Source organism: Sorex araneus, chromosome 1 (assembly GCF_027595985.1).
Source record: "Sorex araneus isolate mSorAra2 chromosome 1, mSorAra2.pri, whole genome shotgun sequence".
Classification (NCBI taxonomy): domain Eukaryota; kingdom Metazoa; phylum Chordata; class Mammalia; order Eulipotyphla; family Soricidae; genus Sorex; species Sorex araneus.
The window spans coordinates 154,560,693-154,575,635 of NC_073302.1; the positions used below are offsets into that span (position 1 = coordinate 154,560,693).

General features: G+C 46.3%; 1 protein-coding gene across 5 annotated transcripts in view; it reads left to right on the forward strand.

Annotated features, from left to right (window-relative positions):
* Positions 1–14,943, forward strand: part of PDE8B (phosphodiesterase 8B) — a 271,146-nt gene that overhangs the window by 176,767 nt on the left and 79,436 nt on the right. For all 5 annotated transcript variants that reach the window (XM_055124214.1, XM_055124215.1, XM_055124212.1 and 2 more), the window contains exons 6-8: positions 1,888–1,976; positions 11,146–11,224; positions 13,629–13,769. In XM_055124214.1, coding sequence (XP_054980189.1) covers positions 1,888–1,976; positions 11,146–11,224; positions 13,629–13,769 — 309 coding nt within the window. The remainder of the gene's footprint in view (positions 1–1,887; positions 1,977–11,145; positions 11,225–13,628; positions 13,770–14,943) is intronic.

Here is a 14,943-nt window from a genome sequence, read left to right on the forward strand (position 1 = left end):
TGAATTCTTTTCGAGATGGGCATCAGCTACAGCCTGGAAAATGCCTCCAGTAGCTCACAGTGGTGCCTCCCATTACCATAAGGCTACAAAACACTTACAAGGCACCACAAAGTGCAGGCAAAGGGCTGCAGCGTTTAGAAACCATCACCTGTTCTTCACAGCACAGGATGTTCTTAGGCGACCTAAAGAATAATAAAATCTCATGCAGTTATTATTTACATGTAAAAGTGAAATATTACTTATGACTATTTTTGTATAAATCTTCATAGGTTATAAACATGGGCTGGAGCGATAGCACAGTGGTAGGGTGTTCGCCTTTCACGCGGCTGACCCATGTTCAATTCCTCCGCCCCTCTCGGAGAGCCCGGCAAGCTACTGAGGTATCTCAGCCCCACAGCAGAGCCTGGCAAGCTACCTGTGGTGTATTGGATATGCCAAAAACAGTAACAATAAATCTCACAATGAAAGATGTTACTGGTGCCCGCTCGAACAAATCGATGAGCAATGGGATGACAATGACAGTGACAGATTATAAATATATAGCAGATACATATATGCACAATTAAAAACTCAAAGACAGTTATTCAAACTATAATGATTTTTTCCCTACCTATGACATTATCAGCAATTTGGGTTTTTCTGGTTTTTATTTTTTGTATTTTATACACTTTTTAATTTATGGGCATTTTATCATTAGAATTAGCAAAATTTTTCTCTTGGAAGTGTGTCTTTTTTTTTTTTTGCTTTTTGGGTCACACCCGGCGATGCACAGGGGTTACTCCTGGCTCTGCACTCAGGAATTACTCCTGGCGGTGCTCAGGGGACCATATGGGACGCTGGGAATCGAACCCGGGTTGGCCGCATGAAAGGCAAACTCCTTACCCGCTGTGCTATCGCTCCAGCCCCAGAAGTGTGTCTTTAAAAAGAAAAATCCTTTTTGTTTGTTTGGGGGGCACACCTGTCTGTGCTGAGGGCTTACTCTTGGTTCTGTTATGAGGGGTCATTTCTGGCAGTACTTGAGGGACTATATGATGTGTTGGAAGTTGAACCAGGAACAGCCTCATGCGAGGCAAGCATCTTAACCCCTGTACTATCTCTCTGGTCCCTAAAAAACAATCTCATTTAACCCAACATTTTAAACTTATTTTATTACAGAACTTTTTTGTATTTCATGAAGCATCAACTCCGAACATTCAGGCCTCTGTTTAGGCTGGTGTATAATCTCAACTGGTTTGGAAGCTGAACCTGAATCTAAATATGCTTTCCTCTTACTTTGTAAATAGTCTTTCTCATTTCATGGGGAGATCATGGCTTTCCCCCCTTGTAACCCTCCCATCTGACTAGAGTGGAGGGGGAAGAGAGAGGCTCAGAGGTTCTCCAGGTCTGTGTGAATTGATTGTGTGTATGGGTGGGCGGGGGAAGAAGCGAGAAGGGAGGTGAATGTTACAGGCACTCAGAGGGCCAGGCAGGACCCAAGAAGAAGGACCCTCTCTTTGGGAGGGATCACCCCTGGTGTGGCACACAGTAAGCCCACCCAGTGTCAGGTTTCAGAAGCCCCTGTTTTAGTGTAATATAGAATAAAGGCATCTCAGTAATACAGGGGGAGGGATTCTGTGCCCTTGCACCTTTAGTCTCTGAGTGTGCCTAAGGAAGTTCCCCCTCCTCCGTGATAAAGGGAGGTCAGTGTGGTCTTACCTTCTCTGTCATTTCTCTTCATTGTACCAAGTGTTTCAAGTATCTCAAGGAAGCTATTTCATCTCCTCTCCCCCACTTACATATGTCTTATGTAACACTTGTCTGGATAAGAAAAAAATTGCTGCTGCGGTTGCTTTGACTCGTGAGAGGTAATTGTATATGTCTTATGGATTATCTTTGCTTTCTTTTCAGAGATTTATGGAGAATAGCAGCATAATTGCTTGCTATAATGAACTGATTCAAATAGAACATGGGGAAGTTCGCTCACAGTTCAAATTACGGTATGTGGCACATTAAGGTAAAACTCAAGGCTAACAATTCAGTGGAGAAGCTTGTCTGTCATCTGGCTGGTGTTGCAGGTTTGTAGCTAAGTCCCCGAGATTCTAAAGCCGTTAAACAGATAATGGGGTCTGGTAAATTCAGAACCTAAACTGGGAGCCTTTTTGGTATAATGAAATAAATTGGAAGCATTTCTTCTTTTGACAATATTTTCCACTATTTACAGTACTTTTAAAATTACACCCTAGGAGAAGCACTGCTAAATTTTTGCACAATTAGATCAAGATTAAGAATTGCCTTGGAGAACTACTTTCTCGCTACTTTAAAGATTTAAAAATTACTACTTGCTATTAGGCTGACATTTAGTAATTGCCACCTAACCACATAGCCACATAAGCAATAGCAATTGCATGAAGCCTCTTTGTGGCCTCACCGTGCAGGAAGGATCTTTGAAATACTGGTTTTGGTCTCTTTAGAGAGATCCCGTGGTTTGGGACCCGGAGGCCTGCTGGAGCTCTCTCCTAGATTGTACTGAGTGGCTGGGTACTGGCCAGGGCTCTGAGTTGGGGCATATTCTGCTTTGGGCTGTTTTGAAATGTTAGGGCCTTCTTCAGTCTGACTCTGCTCAAGCTCTATTCCATGTGTTTGGGACCTGAATATCTTAAACCTCAAGCAGAAAGAACAGGGCAATGAGGAGGCTCTTTCTAACCTGGGACCTCCCAGGAGGCCAGTTTCTCACTTCATATTGATTTGTACTAGGGATGTGATCATTTTAATTCATTTAAAAATTTTTTTAACTAAAGAACCATGATTTACAAAGGTATTGATAGTTGAGTTTTGGACACATAATGCTCTAGCACCAGGGTCAACTTACCTCCACCTGTGTTCCAAAATTCCCTCCCCCTCCCGTGCCCCCAACCTACCGTAATCTTGGTGGACACATTTTAAAACATAGAAGTTGTAGCTTGGATCTCATGTTTTCAGTATTGTTGACTTTGTGGATATATGACTTTGTCCGAATGCAATTATTTTTATGATGACCTTGACCACAGTTCCGCTTCCCAAGCCAGCTCCAGTGAGGCAAGAGACATCACTTCCTAGAGAGTAGGAGACAGTTACACACTTAAATTATCTCAAGACCTTGCAGAGTTTCTGAAGCTCTGGTTCTACACGTATCTCCTTGGGGCTTGATGACCCAGCCCCCTTCATTTTCCCTCTCATGCTGGCTGGGGATATTGATTTAAATCTTTCAGACATGCCTGCCCCTGACTCCCAGAGACAAGACACCTTGGAGGCAGTCAGGTGCTGGGGATGTCCCCAACATGGCTTTATTCTGCTGACAGAGGGCTCCTGGCCAGGTGCTCAATGGGTGGGCTAGGATCTCACTGTTATGATAATACTTCTTGGCTTGATGACTTTGTCTTCAAAGGGGAAAAAACCTTTTTCAATTTATTTCCCTGTCACTCTATGTTCCTGGGAAGCAGAGTGCATTGGCATCTACCTATAGGGGCCATTGTTCAGTAGTGAAACGAGAGCAGTAAGAAATAAAGTGGGGCAAGTTGGGGGAGTCACCTTGTTAGGCAAAAGTGAGTTGAAAGGGCGTCTCTTGAGGGTCTGCCCAGTGCAAAAGATTGAAGTAGAAAGACACATCCCGGGTGATTTAAACCACAGATGCGATGTAAACAGACAAAGCAAGGGAATGGCCAAAGCCAAACGAAAATAAGTCCTAAGACTTTGACTGTGAAACTGAAGTTCCCAAAGCGGGTTGAAGGGGTTTTAGGGACCATGGGAGAGGGACCTGGGAGCTATGGGATGTGACGTGGTGACATACAGCTGATAGAGGTGTTAAATGTTATCCCTGGGCCAGGGCAGCGCAAAATGCTGACTGTGGGCTTCAGACATAGGAAACCAGGATTCTATCCCCAGCACCCCCACAACCCCTTAAGCACCAGCAAGCACCAGCAGGTGTGGCCAAAGTAAATAAAAGTAAGATTTTACTCTCTGTCCCAAACATAGTGTTATAAGCCAGTGTTCCCTAGTTTTATATTCAGTCCAGGCTGGAGTGGGGAGGGAGGTGAACCATACCTGGTGGCACTCAGGGCTTACTACTGGCTCTGTGCTCAGGGATCACTCAGATGGTGAGAGGGTTGAATTAGGGACATACACTTTCAGGCAAACAGCTTAGTCCCTGTACTACCTTTCTGGTCCTTACTGTTACTATTATTTTTTTTAAAAGATTGGGGATTTATCTCAGGTAGCAGAAAACATGTCTTACATGTGTGAAGTCTTGAGTCCAATCAGAGTACCACCAGAAGTGCTCCTCTACCCCCACCAAAAAATAATGATATGGGGCTGGAGGGATAGTACAGTGGGTAGGGTGTTTACCTTGCACCCGGCTGACCCGGGTTCTATCCCCAGCATTCCATATGGTTCCCAGAGCACCGCCAGGAATAATTCTTGAGTGTGAAGCCATGAGTAACCCCTGTGCATCACCCAGTGTGACCCAAAAAGCAAAATAATAATAATAATAACAATAATAATAACTAACCAGGGGTGACTCAAGTATTTACAGGTATTATTTATAGGTAAAGACTATTTCCAGAGAATTCTTAAATGTATAAGTTAAATCCCTTAATTTTTTAAAATTCCTATGTTTATTCATTTAGGAACATGTCAGAATTTGTCAAGAAAACCACTTTGCTTCACTTTGGTCATTTTATGGGTTTTGATCATGTGCATTCATTGTTTTTATACCTGAAGGTGTCTATTGGTTGCAGTTGAGGGCAAAAACATTTTATTCTATCATTTTAGACATTTTGACAATAAATGGGATTAGAAAAAGAGAGATTTCATTTGGGTTTAATTCTGTAACTATGTAGTATTTACAGTGATGAACAGCATGACACTTTATTACCGTGATAGGCAATTTTCACATTTTAAGTCTTTTGGTTTGGGGGCAACACTCAGCTGTGTTTGGAGCTTCTATCTTGCTCTGTACTCAGGGATCACTTACGGTGGTGCTCAAGGGACCGTATGATGTGCCAGGGATTGAGCCCTTATCAGCCACTTGTAAAATCAGCCAGATGTAAAGCAATTGCCTTACCCACTAAACTCTCCCTCTCTCTGCCTGTTTTACCTCACATTTAAGTAGACACATCAATTTCTTTCTTTTTTAATTGAATCACCATGAGATACAGTTACAAAGCTTTCATATTTGAGTTTCAATCATACAATGATCAAACACCCATCCCTCCACCAGTGCACATTCTCTACCACGAATGTCCTCAGTATACTACCCCTTTCAACCCTCCCCCTGTCTCCATGGCAGACAGTTTCCCCCATTCTCTCTCTCTACTTTTGGGCATTATGGCTTTTAGTATAGATACTGAGAGGTTATCATGTTTGGTCCTTTATCTTTCAGCACACATCTCCCATCCTGAATGATTCCTCCAACAATCGTTGTCTTAGTGATCCCTTCTCTATTCCATCTGCCTTCTCCCCCAGCTCATGAGGCAGGCTTCCAACTATGGTGCAATATTCCTGGCCCTTGTGTCTACTGTCCTTGGGTGTTTCATATTATGTCATTTTCCACAAATGAGTGTAGTCCTTCTATGTGTCCCTCTCTTTCTGATTCATTTCACTTAGAATGATACCCTCCATGTCCATCCACTTATAAGCCAATTTCATGGCTTCATCTTTCCTAACAGCTGCATAGTATTCATTGTGTAGATGTACCAAAGTTTCTTTAACCAGTTGTCTGTTCTCAGATACTTGAATTGTTTCCAGATTCTGGCTATTGTGAACAGTGCTGCAATGAATGTACAGGTGAAGATGTCATTTCTACTGTACTTTTTTGCACCCTTGCAATATATTTATGGAAGCAGTATTGCGGGGGTCATATGGAAACTCAATTTCTAGTTTTTGAAGGAATGCCCATATTGTTTTCCAAAAAGGCTGGGCCTGTTAGCATTCCCACCAAAAGTGAAAGAGCATCCCTTTTACCCCACATCCACACCAGCACTGGTTGTTTTTTTTCTTTTGAATGTGTGCCAGTCTCTGTGGTGTGAGATAATATCTTATTGTTGTTTTGAGTTGTATCTCCCTGATGATTAGCAAGACACATCAATTTCTTTAGGCAACATTGAATAGGATGGTCCTTAGAAGATATCGGGATATGCTTGGTTATTGGGAAGTGGGCTGAAGGCACATCTGACACATCAAAATCAGTGTCCTAGATAGCACAGTGGTGGAAAAGAAGTGCTTTGGGTACCTGTCCTGATGAAATCTACTCAGAACTGGGGCTCAGCAAGGTCTCACCAGATTCAGAGCTTCGCGAGTGGGTGATTGTCTCCCACTCTCCAGGACTGTAACGTCTCTGTGCTCACTGGCATGGGTTGGGGAGTTGAGACCAGGATCAAGATTATTGTAAAATGGTCAGATTCTTAGTAGAAATCAGCATAAAGTTAGTGAATGAACTTGACCTGGCAGACAATGGCTCAAGTTGCCTGGCCTCCTGATTCCCTCACGATTCTTACTCTTGGCTGGCAAACGTGCTCTGCCTAGTCATCAGCAACCTGCAGGATGGGTGGTAAAGCAAGCAAGTGTCCTCTGCAGAAGGCAGAGGAAGGGGATATGATGACCCATCTCATAACTGCCCCAGCTCCTAACAGCCCTCCATGACCTGTTGAACACCTACCTCTGATCCGAGAGTCAGGCAGCAAGTTTACTCCGTGACTCGATGCAGACTGGCTCTCCTTGCACAATGCCAGAATAATTATAGTCTAATTATATAATACTTTCCCCCTGCAGTTACGCCCCCAGCTGCAGCTAAATCTGTGACATGCTAACTTTCTTCAAGGACACTTTAAGCTGTGGGGACGAGGACGAATGCAGACCCTGGCCAGGTCTTCATGTCTGGTGACCATATTTTACAGTGATGACAGAAATATAATGTGATCAAGCAGGGTGCAGTATCTGGTTTTAAAATTCTATTGTGTCAAACACCTTTCAAAGATGGGAGGACTTAGTCACATCTCTGTGTACATTTGCTGAATCTCTTGAAGAAAGAGATTAGTGAATTGGGAATTCTTGTGAAATACAAACAAAGCAGTGACCATTTATATTTTCTAATGTTGATCACCAAGAGAAGCATCTTATCCAAAATTCAAGTGGGATTTAGCTATTTAACCGGGGTTTGATAAGTTTATATTCATGCAGTCTCCACTGTGTGATAAGTTTATATTCAGGCATTGTCACTTTGATAGCATCACCAAGGACTCACCCAAGCCATCATACTTGGTTTCCATCAAGTCCTCAGACAGTAGCACTCACCGATCTCAGAATCATCATTTTTGATGAGCCCGGCTCTATATTCCATGAAGCTTTCCAGCTGTGGGTATTAATGGTTTTATTCCCAGGACAGCTGTTTGACAGTCTGACAGCTGTGTTGTGTTAAGCAGCGGAGAAACTGGGCTGTGAAGGCCTGAAGGAACCACCTCCCTTGCTTTGCTGCCCGAGAATAGGGGCCATCGGTAGCAAAGCCATGATCTTCTCACTGCCTCTGCCTCTCCAGATCACGACCAGGATGTGGATTTGTATTCAGAATCCCCTGCAACAAGTCACCACCCTTCCTACCTTTGTTCCAGACAGTGTGTGAGTGTGTGCATGTGTATCTGTTGGAGGGCTGGGAGATGGGAGTGAGTAGTTTCTAGGTAACCTTTGGAAGAAGGACACGAGGACTCATGAAACTCATCTCAGCCACAGTTAGCAGAAAAACATGAAGAGCCAGTGGTACTCTGACCCTCCGTGATGGTGGCGGTGGGATAGGGAGAAGGCATCTTCCGTACTGATGGACTCTGTACCTATCCTACCACTGTGCTCTGGCCCCTGTCATATTTCGCTTCTCTCTAGACCAGTGTTTCCTGAAGTGGGCAACGATGGGGATGTGATGGTAGCCTCAGCTACAAAATGGGGCAGGGGAATCTTTCTGTTTCTTTTCTTAAAGAAGAGAGATTTCAGAGGAGCTGCTAAGTATTTTATTTTTCTGAAAAGGGGGTGGTAGGACAAATAGATTGGACACCACTGCTCTAGGCCTTCGGAGGCCTGGCAGAAGGTGTGAGTGGAATGTTTACATCCCCGCCAACCTGCCGGCTGCTCTGAGCTTACTTTCCCTGTACAACTTCAGTTTCCCAGTTGTCCAACTTCTCAGCCTGCAGGACACAAAAAAGAAGACATTCTAAGTGCAGTGTTACATGATTGCCCCAAACATAAAGTTAATAAAACCAAGGTGCTTTTTCATAAAAAATATCAATGCAAGGAATTTAGTTCCCACTCTAGGAGCAGAAGTTAAATTGATGGCCTCATTTTGCTGCAGGGTTATTCAATAGAACCACCTGCCTGGAGGTTTGAAGCCTGTATACAAAAAAATAAATAAATAAACCTGGTGGTTAGTTAGAGTTAGTCCTGGGGGTTATGAAAGGAATGATCTAGTCCTATAATATTCTTCCAGCCCTTGAGGAGAATTTCTGCTTTGTCTCACTGGGCCCCATACTTTAGGTTTTGTGCTTTGTGCATAGTCATAAAATGAGTATTAAATCATTAGATTTTGGAGGTTGGAGCTAAGACCTTGTACAAAAGCAGCCAGTTGCATTGACTAAACCAGTAGTACCCTGGAGCACCTGTGTACATACTTTGCTTAGGCACACAAGTTAAGAAAATTCTTGTGCAAAAAGATTTTATCACCTGATACAATGTCAGTTGTCACTTACTGATCTAACTCTAAAGCTTAAGGAGTTGATCTCTAGAGGGTAATTTCCCCCCAACCCCCCTTAATTCTGGAGGACTTGGGCCACTGTCCAGCAGGTACATTCCCAAGTGCCTGGAAATACTTTTGGTAAGACTCCCCTCCTACCCTTTGCCTGCTTCTTCAGGAAAACCATGCAGCACGGACTTGAATAACAGTTGAAAATCCTCTTTTATTCCTTTATCTTGTTTTTATTAATTTTTTTTCCACTTTTTGGGTCACACCCAATGATGCACAGGGGTCACTCCTGTCTCTTTACTCAGGAATTACCCCTGGCGGTGCTCAGGGGACCATATGGGATGCTGGGAATCAAACCCAGGTTGGCCGCATGCAAGGCAAATGCCCTACCTGCTGCGCTATCGCTCCAGCCCTGTTTTTATTAATTTTTAACGTAATTGGGGGGGGGGGCTCATGCCTGGATGTGCATGGGGCTTGCTTCTGGGTCTGTGCTGAGGGCTTACTCCTGGTGGTACTTGGTGGACCATCTGCAGTGCCGGGGCTCTGACCAGGATCAGCTGTGTGTAAGGCAAGTGCCTCCTCTATGTCTCTCTCTCAGCTTCCTTCCCTTTCGCTTATTTTAAATGATTATGTTACTAAATGCATTCCACTGGTCGAGCAGTGATTCTGGGCATATTTGGTTGACTGGGAACAATTTTAATAGGCGAATAGACTGTACCCATCAGGGCCTCACTCAAGTTGGATTTGTTTTCCCCTCCACTCACCCACACCATGATGATTTCCCTCGTCCTCCCACTGAAACCTTCATCTCTGCTGTTCCGGGAAGAGAGAGCCCTCCCTGGGTTGGGATCCTTCCCTCTCTTTGTGAGTTGCCTTGCTTTTGTTGAAATAGTTTTGAGTTTGACAATTCAGGTCTACTGGAGTGATAAGGTAGATCGTGACTCACTTTTCTTTTTTTTCAGTGACTTTTGAAAGTCTTAGAGAACAAAGAGGGATGACTCTGGGATCTTACACATATAAAGTACAGTGTGTTACTCCTTACACTATCCTAAGCCTTCTGAAAAACACATCAAGTGAACTGTTTGGATTTTTACAGTAACCTATAAAAACAGGGCATTAACTTCACTTCCTAGATGAGAACCTAGAGATCCAGAATGCTAGTACAGCAGGTAGGACACTTGCCTTGCATACAGCCCACCTGGTTTCCATCTCTGGCATCCCATAAGGCCCCCAAGCCTGCCAGGAGTGGTCTCTGGTGCAGAGCCAGGAGTAACCCCTGAGCACCACCAGGTGTGGCCCTAAATCAAAAACCAACAACAAAAAAGTAACCCCAGTTTCTACTACTGGCAAAATACATAGCCAGTTTTCTCCCACTTCTTCTGCCCTATTCCTCAGAAATAGCTGAAAAGGATGGCAAAGTCAGAGTCCTTTATGAATGGAAAAAAATAGTAACATTTTTAAGAGTTTTCTTTAGAAGAAACATCAGTCCAGTAAATCAAGGTGCGTGTGTGTGTGTGTGTGTGTGTGTGTGTGTGTGTGTGTGAGAGAGAGAGAGAGAGAGAGAGAGAGAGAGAGAGAGATTATGTAATAAAGCCTTCTGTGGGATTCTTTCCGTGGCCAGTACAAACAGGGCTGTCGTCACTAGCTGCCTGTTTGCAGTGTGGGGTAGTAATTGAATATATTTGCGTTTGCTGTAGATTTGGGAAGCAGTTCCATTTCACCCGGAGAAATTGAGTGACTTCAGAGATGCTGGCTAGCTAAGAAGGTCATTAAGGAAAGTGCCCCCCTGGAGAGCTGCCTGAGGACAGTCCACCAGCAAGAGGGTTTCTGCCATAGTTGCTTTTCACAGGGCCCGGGGGTGTGCTTGGAGCAGAGAATCTTTAAGGCTGCTTTATCTGAAATCACAGAAGGAAGGAAGGAGAATAAATGTGTCTGTGCCTGTCGCAAAAGGCCAGAAGACCTCAGATCCCATTGGGGCCTAATTAGGTTCTCCTAATTGATAGGGAGTCGACTTCTCCATGACCACTCATGAATGGAAGCAAGGATGACCCTGAGGACGAGATGGTCTCCCAGCATCTCAGGTCTACATATCAGTGTTCAGGTTTCACTCAGCACCCACAGTTCATCCTGGGCTCTGAGATGTTTCTGTTGCATCATGAGTCTTCTCTGTCTCGCACCACACACACACACACACACACACACACACACACACACACACACACAATATAATCATGTCATCGCTGTTTCCTTAAAGTGAAAAAGCTAAGTCCTTTTTTTCCTCAAAAGATGGAAGTACCCAGTTTTAATAATTCTGAGGATCGGATCTGTTTACTTTGTAAAATTAAGTGGTGAAAGGCTAATAATCTTACAGCAGAACTAATATCCCTTTTTTTGTTGTTGTCATTTTTCAGGGCCTGTAATTCAGTGTTTACAGCATTAGACCATTGTCATGAAGCCATAGAAATTACAAGTGATGACCACGTGATTCAGGTATGGTGACACTTTCTAGGTTTATATCTCTGAATAGAATTTTTCAAAGTGGGCACCTAGGAAAGTGGGGATGGGGTGGGTTTCTGCATGCGAAGAAAATGAACTTGCAGGCTTTTCTCAGGGAGCCCTGGTGAGGCACCTTAAAAACCCTACTAGGGGCTGGGTGGGAGTACCAGGGGTTAAGGCACGTACCTTACATGTGTGGGACCCCAGTTGGATCACCAGCATTCACATGACCCCCTGAGGGTCACTGGGGTGACCCTGTGTCTTGAGCACTTTTGGGTGTGGCCTTGGTGGTCTCCAGCCTAGAGGACCCCTTATGAGCCATGCCACCAAGATAAAAAGCACAGAATAAAAGCCAGTAGCATGAATCTGAAACTTAGAGCAAGGGGGAAATTGAGTAGAGAGTGTTACATATAGAGTGAAGTGTCCTTTGCATGTGCCTTTTAGGATGAATAATCATAAATGGACTGCTTGATACATGTCCCTACCCTATATCAACTGGTTTTCAGGGCTCAAACATGGAAAAGTTAGTACCTTCTTGCTTTTGTCTGTTCTTGGGCCACACCCAGTGGTGCTCAGGGATTACTCCTGGCTCTATGCTCAGAGATCATTCCTGGTGGGCTCAGGGGACCATATGTGGTGCTGGGGATGAACCTGGGTTGGCCATGTGCTGGGTAAGTACCCTACCCACTGTACTGTTGCTCTAGCCCCAAAGTCTGTGCCTTTTTGTAAGCTCCAATGTTCAGAGGTTGGGCAGTTGCACAATAAGGTTTAGAGGGATCATCCAATGGTTTGCTTTCCAGCAGAGGTGCCAACCACAGGCCAGGCACTGCTCTACGTATCTGTCACATATACATCTGTCTCTTAAAACAGTCATATGCACAAGATACCCTTGGGCTAGGCTGGGCTCCCAAAACCCAGGGCCAGAGAAAGTAAGGAACAAGGAACTTACTTGCCCGTGATGTGCAGCAGGGATGCAGCCGCTCTGGGAGGCAAACGTGCAGAGACATACTGGAGCCACCCAGTGCTGCATGCCAGGGCTGCAGGAGGCCTTGCGTCGTGACAGGCCACGACTTCTGCTCATATTAACAACCTGAAAGGGAAGGCAGAAAAGAATTGTGTGAAAATGCATGAGAACAGAGCCAGCCAGTCAGAACCATAGTAAAGTGTTATCCACCTTCCGGATATTTTCCAAACAGTCCTGGGCATCATCCAAAAAGAATTAGGAAGTAGCCTTCGCCCTTGAGTGTTTAGTGTCTAATGGGAGAGCATGTAAGAAGTCACTGAAAACTTGCACTTAGGAGGGCGGTCAGTCAGTCTGGGCACAGGGACTAGATTGCTTCCTGGAGTGGAATTGGTGAGGCCAGGAGCTGCCAGAGGACGTTGGAAGCAGAGAGCATGTGTGGGCCATGGCCTAGCGGCGAGTAGTGGTGTGCGGGTGAGGGACTGGGCTGGCTGAGCGTGCATTCTGACCACGGGGGACTGGGCAGGAGATCAGAGAGGACAGTGGAAGAACCCCATCTCCTGCAGAACGCCCCCTAGGCCTGCTGCTGGGGCCCCAGAACATCTCTTTCCCTCCATCTCCCAGGGAATTTGGTGCGAGGCGAAGCCACGTTTCCCCAGGGAATGGCTCAGACAGGCCCTTCCTGCCGCTCTCACAGCGGAGGGCAAGTCTGACTTCATCAGGTCAGACGGATGGAGATTGGGCCCCCGGGAAATCGCTCCCGCTGACCCCGCATGATTGCTCCCTGACCTCCTTCACTCCAACTCTCCTCTTGCACTGGCCTTTGGAAAGAAAAAGGAGCAGACAGGGAAAGGGCCAGATCAGGTTAGAGCGCTCAATGCCAGGGCTTTAGGGACAGAGCTGTGGAAAGAACTTTCTGGGTCTGTAGAATGTGCTCTGGGGAGCCTCTGTGCAGGCCTGATCTGGGATCAGCATCCAAAGGCTCCGAGCCCTTGAGTTGAACTCCTTGTGCAGAGACCGGAAGTGGCGTGCCCCTGGGCAGCAGGGGGCAGACAGGAGAGAGTCTCTCACTGCCCACAGCCCCGAGACAGTTAAAAGCGCTGCCTGTTAAAGTGAATTCTAGTGAACTCTCCTACTTCCCCTGCTGAGTTTCTCCTGAGTTCTTGGATGAACAGTAAGTGATGAATACCATGCAGTGTAGGCTGGCACAGGGGGCATGGGCGTCTCTTGCCCTTCATTGAATTTCTTCCATATCCCACATAGGCCTGGATGCTGGGGGAGGGTCGGCAGTACCAGAGACTCCAGGAGGGCCCGGGACAGGGCTCCCTCGATATCGGCATCCAGGATAGTTGGCAAGGGATGGGGGGAGCACTTCTTGTGAGCTTTTCCAGCTCATCTTCCTCTATGCCCCCTGACTGTCTCTGCTTCCCCTCACAGTATGTCAACCCGGCCTTCGAGAGAATGATGGGCTACCACAAAGGCGAGCTCCTGGGGAAAGAACTGGCTGAGCTTCCCAAGAGCGACAAGAACCGAGCAGACCTCCTCGACACCATCAACACGTGCATCAAGAAGGGCAAGGTGGGTGCACCGGCCCCGGGACCTTTGCTTTTCTGTGCATTTCTCTGGCTCACTTTCACATTGGCTTCCTGAATGTGACACGAGCCCTCTTCCAAGTTTGCCACGGAGCTCATTGTTTTCAACGTGATCCCTCTGGGCTCACAGGAGAACCTGGGGCTTCGTGCCGTGGTGCCGAATCAGATGGTCTGGTCTGATGAGGTTGCCCAGTTCGTGGACTAGCCTCTCATCCCAAAGCAGCAGGGGTTCCCCCATGGGGGCTCTTGTGTGTTTTCAGGTTTATCCAGGCCTTAGGGATGAGGAGCACATGGAGAGGCCCCCATCCTGCTCAGGTTCATCTTTCCCATAGGGCAATAACAATCCCAGCTGACTCTCCTTCCCTGCCCTGGGCAAGTGTCCCCCTCAGGGGAAGCCTGCTCTCCTGGCTGGAGTTGCCTGTGCCTCTCTTACTAGCACCCAGCCCACCTGAAACCATGCAGGGTCCCCCCACACACACACCTCAATATCTCTAATGTGTAGGCTTTGACCTGCATCAGGCATCATCCACTCAGGCCTGGGAACCAAGTCCACAAGGATGATTCTGATTCTAAACCCAGAAAGGACGGCAGGGACACAGAGAGGGGAGTAGGACATGGCCCAGGACAGCCCCACTAGAGAGCCAAAGAACAAGTTCCCCTTTTCTGATGAGTCCAGAGTGCGCATCCATACATTCGCCCTCAGCATGAGAGAGGGGACAGGAAATGGTTGTGGGGAATGTGCTCCCTCCCTCCAAACGCAAAGCTGTCAGGGATTCTGCTCCTCTACCCCAGTTCACCTGGAGCTTTGTCCCAGCTCTGCCCCCAGAGGCAACAGGCTCCTCCCCCTTTGCCTTCTCCCTAGAAAGTGCTCAGAACCAGACTCACCCCAGAGATATCTTAGCTGGAGGCCATAGAGTATGAGAAAGATGAAAGTCATCTGGGGATGTCTGCCAGACTCTCCACCCCTTACTGTGCACAGCCCAGTTAGACTCTCTGAGCTCCAGTTTACCCATCTGTCACCCAAGGGTAGGAAGACCCAGTGAACAGGTTGCTGAGAAGATTCTGAGAGCCCCCTGGGAAGAATCCCTTGCCCTGGGGCCGCCCCACCCCACTTTGGGGGTTATTCACAGGAACACCCCACTCTGCTCAACTTGTGTCCC